Genomic DNA, 21,975 nt, shown 5'->3' with positions numbered 1-21,975 from the left:
TCGTATTGTATTCCTTAATACTACGTCTAACTGGAGTATAATCATTCATAGCTTCGCAATTATGTTTTCAATATGCACGACTTGAAAGATATGTTTGGGAATGAAACAGTTCAAGTCAAATATTTCTAACCTCAAGTGGAAGGATGATGTCATCGTTGTAGCTCTTTACTTCTTCACATTCTTCAAGTCTTCACGTCATACTTGTAATGTCACATATCCTAATACTTTCAAGCTAACCTATGCGAAGTTAACTCTAGCATATAATCAAGCGACTCATTAAATGAGTTTTGATTCACTAAAATATGACAACCAAACTTGACATACCAACGCTTGGTTGGTTCAACCGAACTATGATTTAACAATCTTCCCCTTTGTCAATTTTAGTGACAAAACTCTTACATCATATGGATAAACAAATTACAAGAATTCATTACACAGACGCTTGATTTCCAAATTCAACAACACAATAACCTGTATACATCCAATCCTTTAAATGCCGTTGTTGACATTATAATGACAAAGCTAATAATCCCCCTAAAGGTAAGATAGGTATATTTTCAATCCGCACGTCTTTGTTATTCCCTTATCAATATGATATACTACTCCCCCTTAGTCTATGCTTTACTCTTTCATTAGATAAAACTTTTAAGCACCATTGTCCTTTCCTTAGTGATACCAAATCAATACAAATCAATATCAATATCACTTTCTTACTCCATATATTTCTCCCCCCTTTTGTCACAAAATGACAAAGGTACGAGCAAATAAAAGACAAAGCAAAAGGATCTTACAAATCTCAAAAGACTTGCACCCTATAAGAGTTAAGCACGAGGGTTCCACACACCATTTTGGATAACCAATATCAAAATCGAAACTACAATGTAATTTTGTTTTGATATGTTACTAAGGAAACAATTTCCCGAAACAATTTTCCCTAATAGTTTAGCAAACCAAAAATCGACTAAGCACCTTAGTCCATTTGCTAAACCGATTGCATAAGTACAATCGCTTGTTCGATAAGACCAAAATAAAGATCATAATTAACTTTATTTTTCTCATCAAGATCTAATTATCCATATAACTTAGACCTTTAACTTTTAAACAAGAAAAGTACTAGGTTAGTTAACTAGCATTTATTGTTAAGGCATTCGATTAGACTTGAATAACCGAAACCTCCACTTTGATAAGTCTAACTAAGATCAGAATAACTTAGTTTCTCTTATCCGGAATCGAATTGGACTAAAAAATTCATCCCGAAAACTTTTTCTTTTGTAAAGCCATAAACAATTCATACAAACCAAATAAATCAACTTCCATAATTATTTACCTCAACCAGAAGCAATTGAAACAACATAGACACTGAAGCACCACAATTGTACATAAATTTTGTAAGCTTAAACGATTGATACCAAACAATAAAGCAAGATAACAATAGTTTTTCTTATCCGGAAACAATAGAATCACACACACATCCATACATAAACAATGGAATAAACATCAATTGTATCGAAATTTTGTTAAGCAAAAGCAATAAATATATGCAATAAAATCATGCTTTTCTTAAACAGGAAAACGATTAACTAACAAAGTCATTACCTCAAATTCCACATCCTCTTCTCCAATAATGTTTGCATCTTATCAGGGAGAATTGATACCAAAATATCATTATGTAGTCATCCTCTTGAAAGACAAAAGAACAACAACAACCAACCTTTACCAGAGAAAGGTTGAAAACCGGTTTTAACTAATGCAATGCAAAAGTTGAAACCTCGAAACACATATGCTTTTATGCTAAACCAAAAACGATTCAACGTATTGTGACTTTTTCACATATTGTTTCAATCAGATACCGTCATGATCCTTTGATAAAGCCTACCAACATGGGCTAGAACTTAATCCTGCTAAACCAAAAAGTCACCCAAACCATAAGGGTTCACATCGTATGAGGTCGAATGTTAAGGTCATGAAAACCGAAATCAAACATCCCATAAACATACATAGCAATAAGATAAAGCATTCAAGCACATGCTATGTAAACGAAAAACTATTACAAGAAAAATTATAAACTAATAATTTTATTCATAAATAAGATAGTTTTATTCATAATAGACTTTACTGAAATAATCAAAAACTAATGTCTATTTTCTTTATGACAGATCTTTAAACCGATTATTAAACATCACCTTCAATGTCCTCGAATTTTTCAGGATCTTCATCAACAACATCATGACTGATATCTTAGATTCTGCACACAGTACCTTGATTGTATTCACAGGCGAAAGCATTAACCTTTTGATTAATATTCCAAGCATACTCCCTATTACCGATTCCAAGTTTAATCAACTTTCTTTGGTTACGGATAACAGTTCTTAGTAGTGTTGCCTGTCTATGATGAGTTTCCATAGTACTGAGGAGGACTTTTCGTAGATTGATAATATCAATCTTAGCATCCAAACTGTTTTGGATAAGGAGATGAGTCACATCTTCCTTTTCATTTTATATATCTTCATAACCATATTTCTTGAAGGTATCATCAAGATGAGCAGTTTCCTTAGAAGTCATTCCACTCAAGGCTTTCAGAAGTTTTGCTCGAGATCTGGTTTGAGAATACATATTTTAGCATAAGTTCTCAGACACGTTGAGTACATATATTTGATATACCTTTAACACATACCAAACATAAATATCAGCCTTAAATAAATAATTCTGACAAGATTTGAAAAGATTTTCGCATCTTATGTGTTACTGATTCACAACTTTCTTCGAAAAGAAATTATCTTCTAGATCAGTATCAAGAGATACTTATAGATAGGAAACTTATCATGTTTACCCAAGTTGTTTGCAAGACAACTTTTCTACACATGGAGACATATCATGCATCTTCAGATAGATTGTGTAAACTCTCTATGTTGAATAAGTGATTATGACAGGACACAGATTTCCCAGATATGTGTGCTTCCTTATATCAGTAGATTGGGTATTGTAAGGATGCACATTCCAACGCGATTAAGCGTTTGGGTGAGGATCTTCATCACCAATACCTTTTGAGGCATTTCTTCCTTCTTTCTTTTAGGAGCATTATCATGTTCCCTTGAGTGGGTTTTAGATACATCCTCTTCATTAGGAATATTTTGAGAAGCTATATCCTTGATTACATCTTGTGCCCAGGATGGTATATTCCTTGAGCTTGAACCTGTGTGGTCTAGATCTGCCATCCGAAGGAATTCTGATGTCTTCTGTTCAAGACATTCTATATGTCCTCTCAAGGTAACCATTCCTTGTTTGAAATGTTTTTCTAAACACTTGTCTAGAAATACCTTTCGACATATCTCTGTAAGAAGATCTTCAATAAGGATATTATTCCTTATTTGTGAATGCTCCAGCGATTGAGTAAGAGTTTTACACTTTGTAGTCCGTTGATGAACTTTGTTGCATAGAGCTAATTTTTGTTCCACATAATCTGCCATATTATTTTGAAGACTGAGTGTTTCTCGTTTTCCTTCACAAATTCTTACATTCAATTGAACAATAAGTTCTAGGACATCATCTAGGCTGACAATGACCTTTCCCTTTTCTGAATAGTTTTCAACATGCTTGAAAATCTTTCTAACATTTTATGAAAATCAGAACTTGGGCAGACTAGTGAATCTATTCTCTTTTTAGAAGATTTTTCACTATAGATTGGAGTCGGATCCAAAACATGTTTATTGAGTTTCGGATTCATTTCTTTTCTGATAAGAGACCTGATTCGCAATCAAGTTATTAGTCATAGACTTTTTATTTGATTTTCGAAAAGACTTTCGAGACCAATTTCCATTGACCTTCTCTGAGATATTATTCTCATTATCTTGACATACGTTAACTGAGTTATTCATAAATTTAGCTTTTCTTTTCTTATTTGACTCATATCTTACAGGTTGGATCGCACCAAACAAAGATTATTATATCTTTTCGTGTTTTCCTGCTCTGATACCAATTGAAAAGACGAGGGTACCCAAATATACCTCAATCTAAAACTTTTCCACCTATAAGTCCTTTATCCGAAAGTGATTATCTATGTACGGAGTCGAGACAATACAACTAATTGGTTCACACTTCGTGTGATCATCTATGGATACGAGATCGAGACAATACGACAACAAGATAACTTGTGTGATTGACTATGGATACAAGATTGAGACAATACAACAACGAAGTATGTTTACTTGATAAAAGGTTCAGACTTAACCAAACACAATAGGATTACTATCAAGTAAATATAAATTAACGTTTGTGTATTTTACTTCTAATTATAATAAAACAATTATAATTCCGGAAATAGAAAAGTAAAAGACACATCAAGATTTTGTTAACGAGGTAACCGAAAATGCAGAAAAACCCCGGGACCTTGTCCAGAATTGAATACTCTTGGGATTAAGCCGCTATACAAAATCTAACCAACTTCGTATAGTTGAGACTAAGCAACTAAACCTATAGTTCACCTAGTTCCGTTTGTATCCCTGCGCCTCCAACTTGTTAATAAGTCACGCACTTCGAAAAATTCATTTGGTTCGTATTCCAAACAGTAAAGGAACAACTAATATGTTCGGTAACAACTCTTTTCAACCAAGTGATATGAGTTCGACAAAAGGCTCTTCCGTTTATCCCAATAAACCCCCTTTTCAGGTCCTTAGATCTATCCAATAACAATTACCAAAGTAATTTTCAAGATTTTGCAATCAATACTTTTAATCACAAAGAATTATATTGATGTTGATATACTTAACTAATCAATCAAACCTATCACAAAGATAAATCGATTATAGTTGGATCCTTTTCCAGCCGAAACAAGTATTGTGCACACCAAAGATTATGAACCCAAATCAGAAATCTTCTTCATCTTCAAATCTTCTTAGATCTTCAAGAAACACCTGCACACAATCAACTTAAATCTCTTGTGATCAATCACACACAGAACGAAGTCTGTTAACAATGGATCATCACAAGACGTCTTTAGAATTACAAACAGTCTAAAGATCCCCGTCGAAACTTCGCTCTAGTTTGAGTGTATCTTATATCAAAAGAGAAGATTCTCAAGCATAAGCAAACTAGGTGCAATCAAAGTTCAACAACCATTAGTCAATCAAGTCAATCGAAAACTAATAATAAACCGCAATTATCTAGTTTCCCACCAACGATACTAATAGAACTTCTGAATCCCAAAGAAGTCTTTAAACCGTGTAGTTGTAAGAGATTTCTCCTAATTAGGTTACTTTCCTCTCCGAATAGGCGGCTCCACCAGTAACAACGCAACTAGGTAGTTTTTCTGACTCTGAGGATTAGTTTGCTTGAAATGCAAACTTCAATATTTATAGACCAAGGAAGTTTGGACACAAAGGAATTTCCAAAACCGAAAATATTCTCAAGATATGCAATATATTTCCAAATTCGGTTTCCATAATTCCTGGAAATGCTTTGTCCAAGTATTGACCGAAAATATCTTAGAAAATCTCCAACTAGTAAATTCACATTACTGATTTTTATTTTTTAAAGATATGCAAAACTAAAAACCTTAATTAAAAAATTCTTAATTTATTTCAATCCGGGATTCTCCTTTAGCTATTAAGGAATATCTTTGAACAATAAAAGATAAGCGTTACTGCACATGTTCAAAGTATGTCGACATATTTACTTTGTAAGTCCTTTTTCATACTTACAATCTTGGAACTGATTTTCCACACTTCCAAACGGGTTTCACGGTTCTACCAAAACAAGTTTCGGTTCTACCTCCATGTGGGTACTAGAATTAGTCACGCTAGTTACCAAAACTTGGTTGACTAGGTACTAGGATCGGTTCCCACATATATATGATATTTAACTTGTATTTGGTGCACATGTCCATAGGATCGGTTCCCAATAACTAAAAACGTGTTGCATATGTTCATAGGATCGGTTCCCAATAAGTAGAAACTCACTGCACCTCTTATAAGGATCGATTCCCCTTTTGTGATCGGTTGCACCTCTTACTAGGATCGTTCCCCCAATGTCTAGAGTTGGTCATACCAATTACAAAAAATCGATCATACCATCTCAGGTGATTACTTAAGATCAGATTCACTAATAAAAGTCATATCAATACAAAAGTCAGGCCTTGTGAATAGTTTTACCAAGAACATAAACAAGTCATGAGCGGTTATACTAAACACACATATTGGTAATTCAAAATATATGCAATGAATAACAATACCAATATGCCTAGAAATTTCCCTTTCGATTCACAAAACAAGTTCATGAATGTACTTCCTTTAAACGAATGTAAAACATTGTTTCCTAGGACAAAATCTTCACCTCATACCCATACATAATCACAATAACATTCAAACGATTATGTCGATATCTTAATACTACCTCCAACTAGAGTATAATCATTCATAGCTTCGCAGTTATGTTTTCAATGTGCACTACTTGAAAGATACGTTAGGGAATGAAACAGTTCAAGTCAAATATTACTAACCTCAAGTGGAAGGATGATGTCGTCGTTATAGCTCCTTACTTCTTCACATTCTTCAAGTCTTCACGTAATACTTGTAATATCTCATATCCTAATACTTTCAGGCTAACTTGTACGAAGTTTATTCTAGCATATAATCAAGCGACTCTTTAAATGAGTTTTGATTCACTAAAATATGACAACCTAACTTGACATACCAACGCTTGGTGGGTTCAACCGAGCTATGCTCTAACAAGGACCCTAAGTTGAAAAAAGAAACTTTTCAACACATACCAAGAGGCAAAGAGGAAAGATGTGGAAAGATCTTTTGGTACTATGAAACGGAAATTTGCTGTTGTAAATAATCCTTGTATCTATTGGAAAAAATCAGATATGAAGTCCATAATGAGAAGATGCATGATAATGCACAACATGGTTGTGGAGAACGAGTATCCTGCAGCGGATTGGGGAATGATGGCGGAACAACCAACTGAACCAGTGGTTGGTGATCTGAGAATGCACGCCGGTGTTCTTGCGGAACCAATTACATGGGAAAGCCTGAGGTTGGATCTCACAAAGCACATTTGGGAGCGTTATGGGGATGGTTTCCAAGAAAACGCGCAGATTATTATAGACAACCCTGTAGATGTCCACCTGTAATGTGGTTGGGTGCCTTTGTTGTTTCAGTATTGATTTTAATTTAGGGTGCACTAGGTATATGTTTGGAACGCGTGGCTTGAAATATTAATTACAAAAGATGGTTTTAGCATGTTTGTTAAAACACTGGCAAATTTATTATTATTTGCGGAACAAAGCAGAAGGATTGAGGTACAAATAACAAAAACAGTCCAAGGTCACACTTAAATAAACCCTAACTCATTGTCGTAGGTAACGCGTCTGCACTTAGCATGTGCAACAAGCTTTTAAACCGGTAGGTGACCCTAACAAACGAGTTTAGTCTCGTGAGGGTTTACAAAGAGATCTACCCACAAAACCTAGATTTATACTCCCTCCGTTTCTGGAAAAGAGATACTTTCACATTTTTCATTTTAGCCTAAAAATAGGCCAAATTGAAAAAGTGAAAGTATCTCTTTTCCAGAAATGGAGGTAGTATAACTACTCCTTATCCGAATTTTGGGGTATGTAGGATTCAGTTATTCAAGTCTAATCGAAATCCTTGACAAGAAAAATAGTTAACTATTGATGTTATGGGGTGGGTTTAAGGATGCACAAACCCGATCCAACCTGCACCCGCCAATTTTAACCCACACCCGACCCAACCCACTTAGACACGAGTCAACTATGACTCGCAACATCAAATACCCGACATATGTTGGGTCGGGTGCGGGTGACACCTTCTGTCATCCGAACCAACCCGCCCACCCGCCATAATATTCCACTCATATTACTCATCCTGGCCGTTCAAATACATAAGAATAAGAAGTGGAAACCAAAAATTGAAGGCATAAATAAGTGGTAACTGGCAAGGCTCGAAGATGGGACATATCAATCACCAGCTAAGAGTAGAACCACCAAGCTACTCTGATGACTTGGACGCCTAATATTAATTTATTTTATTAATTTTGAACAATAATAAAAAAACATTACATAGCAGGCAAGCGAGCAACAAGCTGCGCCGCAATCCCCTTTTGAATTGCAAAACCTATCCTCTTAAAAACAATCTCTCTCGAACCGAGGATCATGACATTATTATGCATGACTTTCTGAACTGTCTTGAGTAGCCCTACCACCTCTGGAGCTAAGAAACAAAAAGTATCAAAAGCAAAGGGGATAAAAAGCATGTCCATTATCAACACATGCTTTCTCATGCTTTTCTATCTTACCTGAAACAGCCCTCAGCGTTGCTTGGCCAGCTGTAAAAGTACCATGTCCAATATTTACTAACGGAGAAACCCCAGTAAGGTCAACACATGTGTGTTTGCCATTAGCCCATCCAAAAATAAGAAAGTCCGCTGGCCTGAATGTTGATCTCCCCTCAAGTGGGTTTGTCAAAAAGTTGACAACCGCTTGTTTCTTAGATGAAATACCAGCTCTCTGTAACACATCATACAACATATCTCTCACATGATCATGTCTGTATTTGAACCCTGGATCAACCTTACAATGAACTGCGTGTTCCACATATGTGTCTAAACAACCTGTGATACATGCCAAACAACGTGAATCTGAAAGGTATAAATGAATCATTAACCTATACTTGAGGATGGACCGGTATCCCACGGGTGACATCTTCTGTCCAAAGCCCTCAATCAGAATAGCAAGAAGAAAGTCCTGGGCATGCGTTGTTTGCAGACAACCAAAGACCGCTTTCTGTTTGTCCAGTAACTCATAAACTATATCTCTATCTTTAACCACTTTACCAAAAAGAGCACTCGTCAGGTTACTTTGTGCTTTAAGAGGGACGGTGTCCTTACTAGTGAAGCTGCTAAAGTCATAATCAGGAAGAGTTACCTGTAATGCCTTCAAAGCCTTATGAAAGTTGTCATCCATGTCCTCTACTTCACTCCCCCTTAATATGTGATCTTGCAGACCTCAGGATTGCACACGTGATGCTATAAAGGCATAGTGAGACACCTCTTTAGCAGTGTATAAACCAAGGCCCCCATATCCTATAGGTAGGATGGATAACCTCCACTGTAAATCTCCAAAGAACGGTCTCCCACAAACCACAATACCCTCTACCACCTCTCTCGGGACTCTATCGAAAATATCTGTTGCCTCTATGGCGTAGTCTGGGCAACAGATCCGGAGCCCAAAGAGCATCTTGGAGATCCCCATGCATGCACGTAGGAGTAAAAGTTCACTCTGAGGATCGCGGAGCTTGGATAAAACCTGTGTTAAACCTATTGCCTTCTATGCTCTCCGAATGGAAAGTCCCTTCACAAACCCATTATCAAGGATGACCGCACCACCTAATAATTTGACCCCATTATTTGGGCTTGAGATTCCAGCAGGAAACATCTCGTCTCTTATCTTCTGTCCATCACAAGAGGCCAAAAGATTTCAGTTTTCTTAATATTCAATATAAGCCCCAACTCAGGCCCTTCCGGCTGGACAACTGTGAGTGTGTTTGCCACTTCTTCGGTGTCCCCGATAATAGTACCATCATCCATATACCAAGCCTGTAAGGATAGTGTGCATTGTTCATTTATCCACTTCTTCACTGTAAATAGCTACTCTATGATTGTTGTTTTATTTTTCTACATGTGCCTTCATATTAATATACACAGTAGATGATTTTCTAGGTTTTATAAAGTCATCCATGTATCTCTGTAATTCATAGAAATCTCCTGTCTGCTTCTTTTTTTATTTTTATCTGTGTTTTTGATTATTTCTCCTTTATAAGTTTCAATATTTTGCTGCTTGCATGTCAAATTCTTTATTTCATTAGAATTTTAGTGGAAATGTTTGATTGATTTATACAAATCATTGATGGGGTTAGAATCTTCTGGTTAAATTTTCTGAATTTCATGGATGCTTTTAAGGATAGAAAGAGAAAAAACCAAAAATTACCCACTTCACGAGTTTTTTTCTATTTGCTTTAAGGTTAGATTTCATGCGAAGGCGTTAGTTGCCAAAGAAATTGGGGTTTAATTTTGAAAACTTTGATAATGTTTTTTTTGCACTTCGTCATGTGGATGATACAAATACTAGTGTGCAAAGAGAGTTTTCGGCAGTTCACTAGTTTTCACTGAAAGTTCGAAGAATTAAAACTCTTTTAGGAGGATGAGTATACCCACCGCCACCCGCCCGATTTAACCCACAATAAGGTTGGGTCGGGTGAAAACCGATCCGCTGTAAAACGGGTTGGGTGCGGGTGATGAGTTCAATTACCCGCCATCAGCGGGTTGGGTGGCGGGTGAGGTCAAACCCGACCCATCCGACCCGTTATACACCCCTAGGTAGGTTTATGGGAATGGGTCCCACCCCCTGTGATGGGCGGTCAATGTAGAATCAGCGATGATACACACACCGAAGGTGTGTCCCGTGATCTGCACCGTGAAGAAATTCAAGGACTGTTAGGGCAATCCCGAGTGAGATTTGCAGGGAGGTGGGGTTCACCATCTTTTTTTCTCTCACATCAAAATCACGGTGCACATCACGGTGCACATCACGGTGCTCCTTTTCGGTACACCAAACATTTTCGATGTAGAATTTCCGATGCCCAATTTCTCCAAAATTACCAAATGGTCCAAATTCATTTTATCCACAGGAAAACTATACTTTTCGTCTCTAGTCTCTTTGTTCACCACACAACTCCATTAAAACATCTCTTCACTCCCTCTTTCACCATCTCACTGTAAACAAATGTTAACTATCTGTTCATCTTTCAAATTCTTAGTAGTTCCTAATTGTAAACAAGATAGAAAATCAAATCTATGGATTTTACTTGATTCAAACAGAAGAAGAATTGACTTCATTTCCTGTACACTCTCTTCATCTTCTGCGAATAATGATTATGATCCTTCCCAGGACTTCTTTGGTCTTGAGTCTGATCTTCAACCAAGGAAACTAATTGCTGGTGCAACTAAACCAAGATCATGGTTTGGACCAAATGGACAGTATATTAGAGAATTGCCTTGTCCTTGTTGTAGGGGTAGAGGTTATACTCCATGTATTGAGTGTGGCATAGAAAGGTCTAAATTAGACTGTTCACAGTGTAATGGGAAGGTATGTGCACATTTTCACATATCACATTTTCTTTCTTCTTCATTTTTTTTTAATTGTTTTTTTTTTTTCATATGAGCTAGGAAGAAAATAGACAAATTGATTTGTTCTTGATAGTTTAGATGGCAATAAGCAAGTACTTGCTAAACATCATTTGTTGTTGCGAGAATGTTCGAGGACTTGGTGCATGTGGTGGCCTAATCACCATAGATGCCAGGCATTTTACCCTAAGGGGTTGCGGATCCAACTGTGAATACGGCATTCACTGCCCAAGTCCTTGATGTTTAGCTGTTGATGAGCATCAAAGCTTTACTTATTAGAGAATGCGTGCTTCGTATTTGGTTTACCTGTTCCAGGGAACAAAAATGTGTAGTAAATGCTTGGGAGATTGCGTAATATGGGAAGAGTCGATCGACGAGCAACCATGGGAAAAAGCTCGCTCAATGTAAAATCGTTAAACCTTGTTTCCGCTTCTTCTTAGTAGTAGATTGCATGCTGGTCAAATTGCCCTTTTTTGCATGGTCTGATGATTTTTGCAACCAATATTTTGCACCAGAAATGAGTTGTGTCTCTGTGCAAGTTAGAGTATGCTCATTGTCGCGTGATGTTCGTTATGCAGATCTCCGCTCAAAGTCAAGGAAGATGATGAGGTAGACAACCTAGACATAAAGTTGGATATCAGGAAAAAGTCCAAGCGGATATACCATTCACCTTCTCCTGAAGTTGGATTGAAGATCAGCAGATCACTAAAAGTTAGTCCACAACTCAATCTCTCTTGCATATGCACGTCGTTGTTTGAAGTTGTCTTTTTTTTGGTTGAAATGTATTTTTTTTCCTGACTGCATATGCACTATTTGCTTGTCATTTCTCATATATTAATTGAGTTTGTTAGGAATCTATTCTCAGATTCATGGCCTTTGCATAGAATTCTAATAAAACGTATGTGTACTGAAAAAAGTAAGCGCCAGTCAACAATGTAACTAAGTTTACATGCTTTACTTGCATCTATTTATTGCAACACAAAATCTTTGATAATTGCATAGGTAGATTATGTGGAGAGATAATCATAAGTTTGATTTTCCTTGTTTAGTTGGATGCTTGCAGAATCTGAATGCTAAAACAGGATTATTTACTAAGCGAATGAAGATTCTCCATCGCGATCCAAAGTTACATGCTCAGAGAGTGGCTGCAATTAAGGTCTGGAATGCACATTTCTGATATATTATGTTAAACCTTTACGTCTGAACTCAAATAATCTGGTGGAAGAACAATTACAGAACTTCATCACATATGAATTACTATTTTTTTTTGCATTACAGAAAGCTAAAGGGACTGCTGAAGCAAGGAAGAGGGCATCTGATTCTGTGAAAGCTTTCTTCCTTAATCCCGAAAACCGTCGCAAGAGAAGCATTGCAATGAAAGGTACTTCTTGCTTTCTTGTTTAAGATCATTCAAATGCAAGTACTGGAAATATTAAACCGATTTTTGTGCGATACAGTAGTTTTTTCGGAACTTGCACTTGATTGTTGAGCTTATTCAAAATCTTAGGTGCAAACTTTAAAATCCATAGACTAGACATAATGCGTTTACATTTGGGTTAAAAAGGTTACACACTTGTTTAGCAGCTAATATAGATAAGCTCCAATTTTCGGCAGGTGTAAGATTTTACTGCAGTAACTGTGGAAGGGAAGGCCATAGAAGACATTACTGTCCAGAACTTATTAAGGATGGATCACTAATTAGAAAGTTCAAATGCGGGCTTTGTGGAGAAAGAGGACATAACCGGAAAACCTGCTGCAAGTTAAGGTCAAGTCAAATCAAGACGAGAAGTACTAAAACTCGGCGAAATTGTCGAACCTGCGGTCGAAGTGGACATAATAGCAGGACATGCCCTACTGCTAATGGTGTTGTGGAAACAGTGAAACCAGTTGTTGAATCATCAATAGGTTTAATATCTTCTGAAGGTAGTAATAGAAGGATTCACATCTGTAGCTCATGTCAGGGGAAAGGGCATAATATCAGAACATGTTCAAGCAGAAACAAAAATGTACTTGGAAACTGAATTTCTTTCAATTTGTAGAATGCACAAAGATTAATCCGATGACAAAAATTTATTTTCTCTCAAACTTTAGCTATTTTACTTCTTGGGGGTTGATAAAAGAACTGAGAACCAAATGCAATTTCATGTTTCTATCCAAAATAGCTCCTACTAAAGCTGGTTCATCTGAATCAGTGATACACCATCCTCTGAAGCTCATGGAAGTCACCCCTGTATAGTTGAAAGATACATGGAAAAAGAAAGAAGCTCTATACTGATTTTTTTTTCCTACCAGACATACCTAAAGAAGGTTCTCTACAGACAACAACTATCAAGTATATTTACAACCAATTTGAATAGTTCGGCTAATCTCAACGATTTGATTCGGGACTAGGAGACGCTTTTAGGACTACTACATGGTAGATGTTGATGCAATTGCAGCTTGAGCTACCTTAATGAAAACATCCTCCAAGGTGGCATCAGTCAGACCCCATGCATTGATCTCGAACCTGGTCTTAGCATTTTCAACTGCTCGGAAAACGTCTCCAATCCTTACATCTTTCTTAGGAATTTCAAACTTTTGGGTGCCGGACAGGTGGTAGATTTTGTTTGCATTTGAAGAGAGCTGACGTACTAAGTTCTCCACTTCATCTTCTAGGCTCACAGATGTTGTCATTGTAAACACATATGATCCTCCATATCTCGCTTTTAGCTGGCATTTATAACGAATTTCAGGAATCAAAATTAGAAATTGTAAATCAATTGGGAGAAATTGTGATGATTTTTGTCAGCATCAACCCGAAGGATGACTTTCGACTAAAGAAGTTACTTTTATGGTAAGTTTCTTAGTTGTGTTTCTATTTGGGTTGAACCGGAAAAAAATGTATTGAGCAAGGATGACAAAGAGTAAATAAACAGAGTAGACGAAGAAATGTAAGATAATCTTAATCTTACCTCTTTCGGATTTCCTATGCACTGCAAGCTTCCGTCTTCAAAGATGCCCAACCGGTCACATAGTGCCTCCCGCCTCTTCCATTGAATGAGCTGAAACCATCAAGTATTTATCTTCAGCAATTTTATACACAACAGTAGTGGTAGTAAAATTAGTAAAACTCTGGGATTTAAGTTTAATTACTGGTAAGGATAATATCCCGGTCTTTCTTTGCACGTTTCACAATATTCCACAACTGGTTTCTTGAAGCTGGATCCAGTCCCGTACTAGGTTCATCCATATAAACCACCTTTCACGACGAAAACAAGACTAACATAAGAAGACTGAATGATATGAAAACTGAAAACTGCATGAAGATGTCAAAACAACCTAGCTTGAAAAATTCACTAATTAGTTACTCGTGTTCACTAAGAAGAAAACCAAACCATGTGATTAGCCAAGACTTGAAACTAATAAATACAAGTTGCTGATCATTTTAAGTTCCCTATCACACCATGAGCATTTCATGATGAACAGCACACAACCAAACAAGTGAAACAACAAATATTGCAAATAAGAACAGATGAAAATCAAAACCTTAGGATCACCAATCAACGAAATGGCAACACTAAGCCGCCTCTTCATCCCACCACTATAAGTTTGAGCTTGTTTATCGGCAACACCTCCATGAAATAGGTTAACACTTTTTAGAGATTCTTCCACTGCCTTCAATAATAGAATAAAAACAAAAGAAGAACAAATCAAAATGTTTCTAAGATGATGGTAGGTAATGGTGCTAGTACAAGTAAATGGGTAATAAGAAACAAAAAAAGAGAACTAACGATTTTGATCACAAATGAAAAAAACTTACCTCCGTTAAGGCTGAATTTTTGAGGTTCTTCAGTCTACCATAAAATAGAAGGTGCTCTCTAGCTGTTAGACATTCCCAGAGCAGGCTGTTGTTGTCCGTAAAACAAAATCAATTGCCATCCTTTTTCATACTGCTGGTAATACATAACACAATGTGCCTCGACAAAGAAAATTAAGAAAAGCATAGTTGCGTACTCATGCTGGGGGCACACACCCATGCTGGAATATATTTCGTCCATCTCAGTTGCTAAGTCCAATCCATTAACGAATGCCACGCCAGAGGTTGGTTTTGTGAGCCCAATCATCTGAGAGTAGAACCATTAATTGTTGAGAGGCTTTAAACACAGGGTAGTTCTATTTTTTTCTATGTTTTCGGGGGTTCTGGAAAAGAATAAATGAAGCCTCTGAATGTTAACTTATCCACAATTCTGAAAACTCACCATACTAATGAAAGAGGTTTTACCAGCACCATTAGGACCGAGCATGCCAAAACATTCCCCTCGCTCCAAAGCAAGAGACAACCCTCTTACCGCTATTTTTTCAGGGTTACCATCTCTACTTGGATAAACTTTTTTGAGTGTATCACAGACGATGGAATGACTTGTATCATTTTTGAGCATTAACTCTTTTACCTTTTCCCTCTGCACAAAGTATAACATTAGCACAAGTAACAGAGGATAGAAAATAAAAGACAAGAAAACTTCTGGAAACAATGAGAATCCAATCTATAGGCCACAGCTTAAGCCAAAGAACTTAGATTTTGACTCGATGCAATATAGGTGTGGCTTTGAGTTACTATAAATCTACGCGCTAATAAATATCGATTCATGGATGGGTTGATAAAGCTACACATTCCAACCTTTTAGATCTTGATGCATCAAGAATGAGCAATGTATGCAGTGCTTGTGAAGGAACAAACTTACGTTTTGGGAAACATCAGGTTTTTCAATTTCAACATGAATGTTTGGCTGCTGTGTCTGGGTAGTTGGTTGCTGATAAGAAGCCGGTGGCCTTTTTTTGATTTCTTTAGGAAAAACAGTGGATGCTTTCTAACACCACTACCTGCGGATACAACTTGATCCAAATAATACGCAACAATAAGCATTACAAACCACTCAACGATCATGAGAAGAAAGACTTCTCTCATCCCATTCTCACCATCATTCACACCCTTCCAACTCAGTTTAACGAGATGACCTACATAAGATGTTCTTTGGGAGTAGTCTTGTAATTCATAAAGCCCACGATATAGAGAAAAGGCAGGACACATCTCTAGTATGACAATCCAACCTCCTATAACAACATAAGATCATTCGAATGTGATTAGGGAATACCATAAGATGTAATAGGATGATTCTAAACCACATTAATGGAAGTATAAATTCCTAAGAAACAAGTGTAGTATACATTGTACAGTAAGGATGTATATGTATATAAGATAATGCGAACAAGAGAATATTAGTTATTTTTTATTTTACTAATTTCTCTCTCCTTCCGTTACTACCTAAATTAGATCAACTCACTTGAAAACGACGTGGATTCGACGAGACTCTTGAATACAAATGTTGCAATGAGTCCCGATCCAAATACATACATGTGCGCCATTACTGTGACACCAAATTCAAATATGTTATATAATACGAGGAATAGAATGTAAGGGGGTGGGAGGGTACAGACCTGTAGCTGTCTTAACATTTGAAAATGCTGTCGCCAATAGAAAACCAAAAGAAATCTGTAGGTTTATATATATGAAATAGAATGCAAATTGTACGCTCAGTTCAGTAAATTTGAAGATCGACATCCCTGAAAAGAAGGAGATTATTGCTTTTTTAATTAGTGACATTCTTGAGCGCATAGGACGTGAATTAAAGCAACAAAATTCGAATGAAATGTGAAATTTCTTACCTATGAGATTACCGGATACCATAAGACATAACATGTAGGCAAAAGAAAGGATAAGAAAATATAAATATGTTATCATCCAGTAAGGACCATCTCCAAGTCAATGCATTTTCATCATCATCCTTAAATTTTGCTGCTTCTCATAAACCAGGGTTGTCACTATAACCTTCATCAAGAGGCACATTGTAACAAACACATAAATTAAATTTTTTTAACAAATTATTTACTAAATAAACAATCTAAGTTTAGCTTTTGATGGCTGACCAACAAATCATTTGATGAGTATAGATATGTGTGAACCATCAACAATCAAATTGTCATACAAGTGCCCCAATTCGGGTAAGAGAACAATGCACAGTTGAGGCGCGTCAGTTCGTGTAGTACTATACATTGGTGCAAAAGAGAATCAAAAACAACAAGAGCATTGCACGTGCAAAGCAAAGCTTTACCTAGAACGTTAAGTCACATCACCATTGGTGCTGGGAAAAATTATGACGACAATGGATAGTTTACTACTAAATGAGTAGTAGATGAAATTTGTAATCATCTTGTGCATGTTACTTTCACCTGTGACATGGTATCAAGGGATGCCAACTATAAGGAGAGATGCAGGACTTCCTTAATTCAACATAAAAACCTATGAGGTATAGACAGGTAATTACGAAAATCTTATTCCTGAACTGTTACAAATTCTCAAAGAGCATGGGTCATATAATAACCTCGCTTTAAGAGGAGTACATCCCCTCAGAAAATATATAAAATCCAGAAGGACAGGAGAAAATACTCAGAAAACAAATAAAATCATGCAAAATAAAACACAACTACAACACTTGTAATGTAGAAAGTCAAGTTAGACCTACTTACAGGAAAAAGCTGCAAGATGACCCATGTGAAGAAGTGTGGAAGAGAACCACCAATGAATGAATCCAAGCCGCCTGCCAAGTCATTATGAGGAGGCATGGGCATACCTTCCACAAAATCTAGTAGCATCTTTATACCCGTGCCATTCAAGAATTTGAGATACGCATTGGAAGCCTATTAAACATGTAGAATATTATGAAGCAGTAACCAAATACACATCATTCAGACACAGATACACACACATATACAAAAGAAAAACAACAACAACCATTTCAGTAGACACATGTGACAATATTTAAAAAACAAAAAAGACCAATCAAACAGTTAGCAGGAACAATGCACCATCAAGACGTTTAGGGTAGACATCAGTTGCAAAACGGCCCAAATATCAGAAAGAGCTAAGGGAAGCATATCATGAAGTTTCGTTGCCCATTGGCCCTTTTAGGAATTGTAGCAACATATCTTCAATTAGAAAGAAAGATTACAAACCATTTCCTTCTACAAATACAAGTTTTCAAGAGGTTATTTCCCCAAAAATCACTAAATAAAGTATGCACATTCACCTTGGAAGACGAAACTTTGTATCGATTTTCTGAAAAATTGATATAATTAAACACCCTGTAACTTTAACAAGTAAAAGATCTCAACAGCTAAATACTCTTTTAACTCTCTAATGCACATAACTGCTAGTCTTTTAAATAGATAAAAGGCACTGCCAAGCTAGAAGTACATAAGCATACACATAAATACCAAGTCCTCAAGGACGACATGGGTCTAATGGAAGAGGAACCATGATATTTCCCATTTGTACAAAGGAGTGCAGAAGATGCTACACCACTAGGCATGATTCTTGCATGTACATGTATTTCAATGGGTTGAAGTAAAATGCGGTTCATACACAGCTAGCTTAACCAAGTACTGATAGTGTGAGGATTTGTATTAGTGAAGGAAAAAAACAAACCAATGCAAATGAAACTAGCAGGGGGTGGGCGTGTTAACAAAAGAAGAAAAAAAAAGACATTAGACGATGAGATGAATAAATGCATGAATTGAGACTAAAAGATAGAAATCGTTTGTGAGATTGTGAATTGTGATGCTTACCATATTCACAGCGCGTAGTATCGTCGAATGCTTTTCATATGTCGAGTTATACCAGATACTCAAATTGAAGTTAGTCTCATCGGTGTTTAAGAAATCATAAGCTGCAACAATAGTTCGATAGCTGCACGTGACTCATCTATACTGGAAAGATACGTTAAACAAAGAAACATATTTTAATTTTTAAGGCCAACCTCCAAGGATCTCGTTAGCTTCATTTTCCGAATTTCCTTCCGCATTTCCTTCCGCATAGCCCTTAAAGAGCTCATCATTTACCAACAAAGAGCTATTGCGCCATAGGCCTAAACCTTGAACACACTTTACCTCTGCTTCCAGTTCAAACATAATAACAGTTAAGCATCATCACGCGTAAATAACATCAATAGTAAGAGATTGACCACAAATTAAGAGAGTCAAACATGTCATAGTTCATAGTAGTAATGACACGTATTAACACCGTACATAACTACAACTGAAACAATTAGATTCACATAAATGGTCATACAATCTCAAAAAATTTGGTAAAATAAAATAGTTCAACTACACAGGGGCGGGTTGAGCCATAGGTTACTATGCATTTCACACTTTACTAAGGTAAACAAACACTTGAGATAGTGAAATAAGGTGATAAACATAAAGGACCAATAGATCTCGAATACGATAAGCCTACCGGCTGTGTCATTAACGGACGCCGTTTGGAGAAGAATAAGAACCTTAGCTTTATATTTGCACTGGGCTTTAATTACTTCGTACTTTGAAGTCATCTTTTTAACGGCTCTTATGTAACTAGGTATATGTTCCACTTTCCCCTGCAAGTTCCGAAATCAACATGATGATCGTAGTCAATAACTCTTTGAAACCAATAAATTTCAGTTTTGCCTAACTAATCTGAAGCCAATAAATCATTTGTTTTCTCAACCCACAGTTTTCATCCTAACGATAAAGAGAATGAGAGAGAAAAACTAACCAGGAGAAGATCATTTGTATCAATAGGAGTTGAAGAATTCAAGGAAACTTGCGTCTGAAAGTTTGCAAAATCGACATAAATAACAAAGTCAGCTTCAATTATAATGAACGAACTTAATATTACTACTAATATCAAAAAAGCTAAAAACTTGTCCTATACATTTTGAATCCCCTTAATAATCATTTCTATTGAATCAAATCGATATGTTACCGTAACGATGAAACAAATCAAAAACCAAAATAAAACTAACCCGAGGAGAAAAGTTCAAATCTGTACTGTTGAATAGGTTCTTTACAACACCTGATAAAACATTATATTAGGAATACAAACAAATAGATATATATATCCTTAAAAGAAAAAACAAAAACTGTAACAAAGAGGAGTGCTTGAGATATACTTTTCCCAAGAGATTCATTCTTCCCTGTAACAAGTATTGTTACTGGACAGGAACCTGTTGCTTTACATGATTTATCAGGCAAGTCTTGATATGGAATAAACCCGGTTCTCACGGCACGAGCTTCAGGAAGAGGTATTTGCAAAAACACAGGGACCTTTTCAGGTGTCAGTATAGCATCAGAAGTTCCGAGAACTATCGACATCGGATTATCCTTGCCATCCGCATGAACGTTTCTCAACTTTGAGGCTACATATTGCGCCACCAAAATCCCAACACATAGAAGAACAGGGAATAGAATAAGCCTAATATTTTCCACAAGATTTCTTTGCTGCAAAGCCAATAAAAATCACAAAATCCTAAGAAAATCAGAAATTAATGGGAAAAAATGCAAAATTGATATTGATCCTTTCAGAATATCTTTCATGTGTTATTTACCTGAAATGCAATGTTTTTCAGAAACAAAGCATTGGCTTGGGTTCCAAAACTCGATTTCCCCATTTTCTTCAGAAGCTTTCAAAAGCTATGTACAAGAAAGTAACCTAGATATATAGGTCATAAATACATTGGGAACGCGTTTCTAATTAAATTTGGAAAATACAGTTACTATGTATCCTTGATGATATCGATTTCCAGATTATTAACAACAAATCTCCACTACTGCATAATTTCTGCCACTTTTCCTACTTCTCCTATATTCAATTAAAGCAGAGAACATGTGATTTCGTTTCGGATTCCACCAATTCTTTGGGTTGAAATAGGTAGAACTAAAAATAGATAAAAAAAGCAATTAGAACTTATGGTAGTTTCCTTGTTTTCCAGAAATGAATGAAAAACAAAAACAAAAACAAAAAAGTCTAAAAAGATAGAAACTGATAATTAATTTAATTTATTGCCCAAAGGATTTTCTTACCATTAAAGTTAACGCGTATTCCTGCTTCAGCACCTCTTAATATCCCTCTGTCTATCCAAAAATTGAAAAGCTCCATCATTTCTGAGGGTTTTCTATACATGATTATAGCAACATACAGTATTCCGTTTCTTTCCACTTACTCATTTGTCAAGTAAAGAAGCCCACCACGTTTCTTTTAACAGGCATTTCTTCGAACAACTATCGTGCCATTTTTCTCGATTTTTCCCAAACTAACATCACTCGAAATGGAAATTTCAGCTCTTTCCAGCATTTTAAGAGAAATAAGTTGTATTTGATTACAGAGTGCATGACGAAGATGACGCGTTCACTGAACCAAGTGAGATTACTAAGTTCTAAAAGAAGAAGAAGAAAAGAGAGATTTTATCTCGGAGTTGCAGAGAAATAAACAAAAGAGGGAAAATAAAATCAAATAAGAAGAAACTCCAGAAAACGACAAAACAGCCCTACTAAACACGATTTTCACCGTTTCCATAAAACAGATAACGGTTTAAAGTTTAAACATATTACCGAGGAGTTAAGGAGGATTCCACTCCTAATATTAGATGCTCAACTATTAGATTCATCAACTTGTACGCAAGGAGTGACTAATCTTTACCTTGTTTGCACATTGTTACCCCATCCATCTGTAAAATGAAGAAGCCTATTATTGGGGCGTCACACTCAGGGGTTTCACTTGAATTTTTAGTGTCCAAAGAAGTGATTATGGGATATCCTTATACATATATAAAATGTCAAAATTACCACTCTTTAACTAAAATAAAAACTTAAAAACCTAAGGTCCTGTTTGGTATAGTTTTCAAAAACAGTTTTCTGTTTTTAAAA

At 36.2% G+C, this 21,975-nt stretch overlaps 1 protein-coding gene and 1 pseudogene across 1 annotated transcript; one reads left to right on the top strand and one right to left on the bottom strand.

Annotated features, from left to right (window-relative positions):
* The first annotated feature begins 10,746 nt into the window (after window positions 1-10,746).
* Window positions 10,747-13,284, top strand: LOC113331442. The gene is made up of 6 exons (XM_026578145.1): window positions 10,747-11,161; window positions 11,515-11,603; window positions 11,778-11,910; window positions 12,263-12,355; window positions 12,478-12,580; window positions 12,814-13,284. Exons 1-6 carry the CDS (start codon window positions 10,799-10,801, stop codon window positions 13,218-13,220), a joined length of 1,188 nt encoding a protein of 395 aa, XP_026433930.1. The 5' UTR covers window positions 10,747-10,798; the 3' UTR covers window positions 13,221-13,284.
* Window positions 13,285-13,326: 42 nt separating this feature from the next.
* LOC113331441 lies at window positions 13,327-21,515 on the bottom strand (annotated as a pseudogene).
* Between the last annotated feature and the right edge of the window lie 460 nt (window positions 21,516-21,975).

This window comes from Papaver somniferum, unplaced genomic scaffold (genome assembly GCF_003573695.1).
Source record: "Papaver somniferum cultivar HN1 unplaced genomic scaffold, ASM357369v1 unplaced-scaffold_125, whole genome shotgun sequence".
NCBI lineage: Eukaryota > Viridiplantae > Streptophyta > Magnoliopsida > Ranunculales > Papaveraceae > Papaver > Papaver somniferum.
Note: the sequence above shows the minus strand (reverse complement) of the source record. Positions and strands in the feature narration are given on the sequence as shown.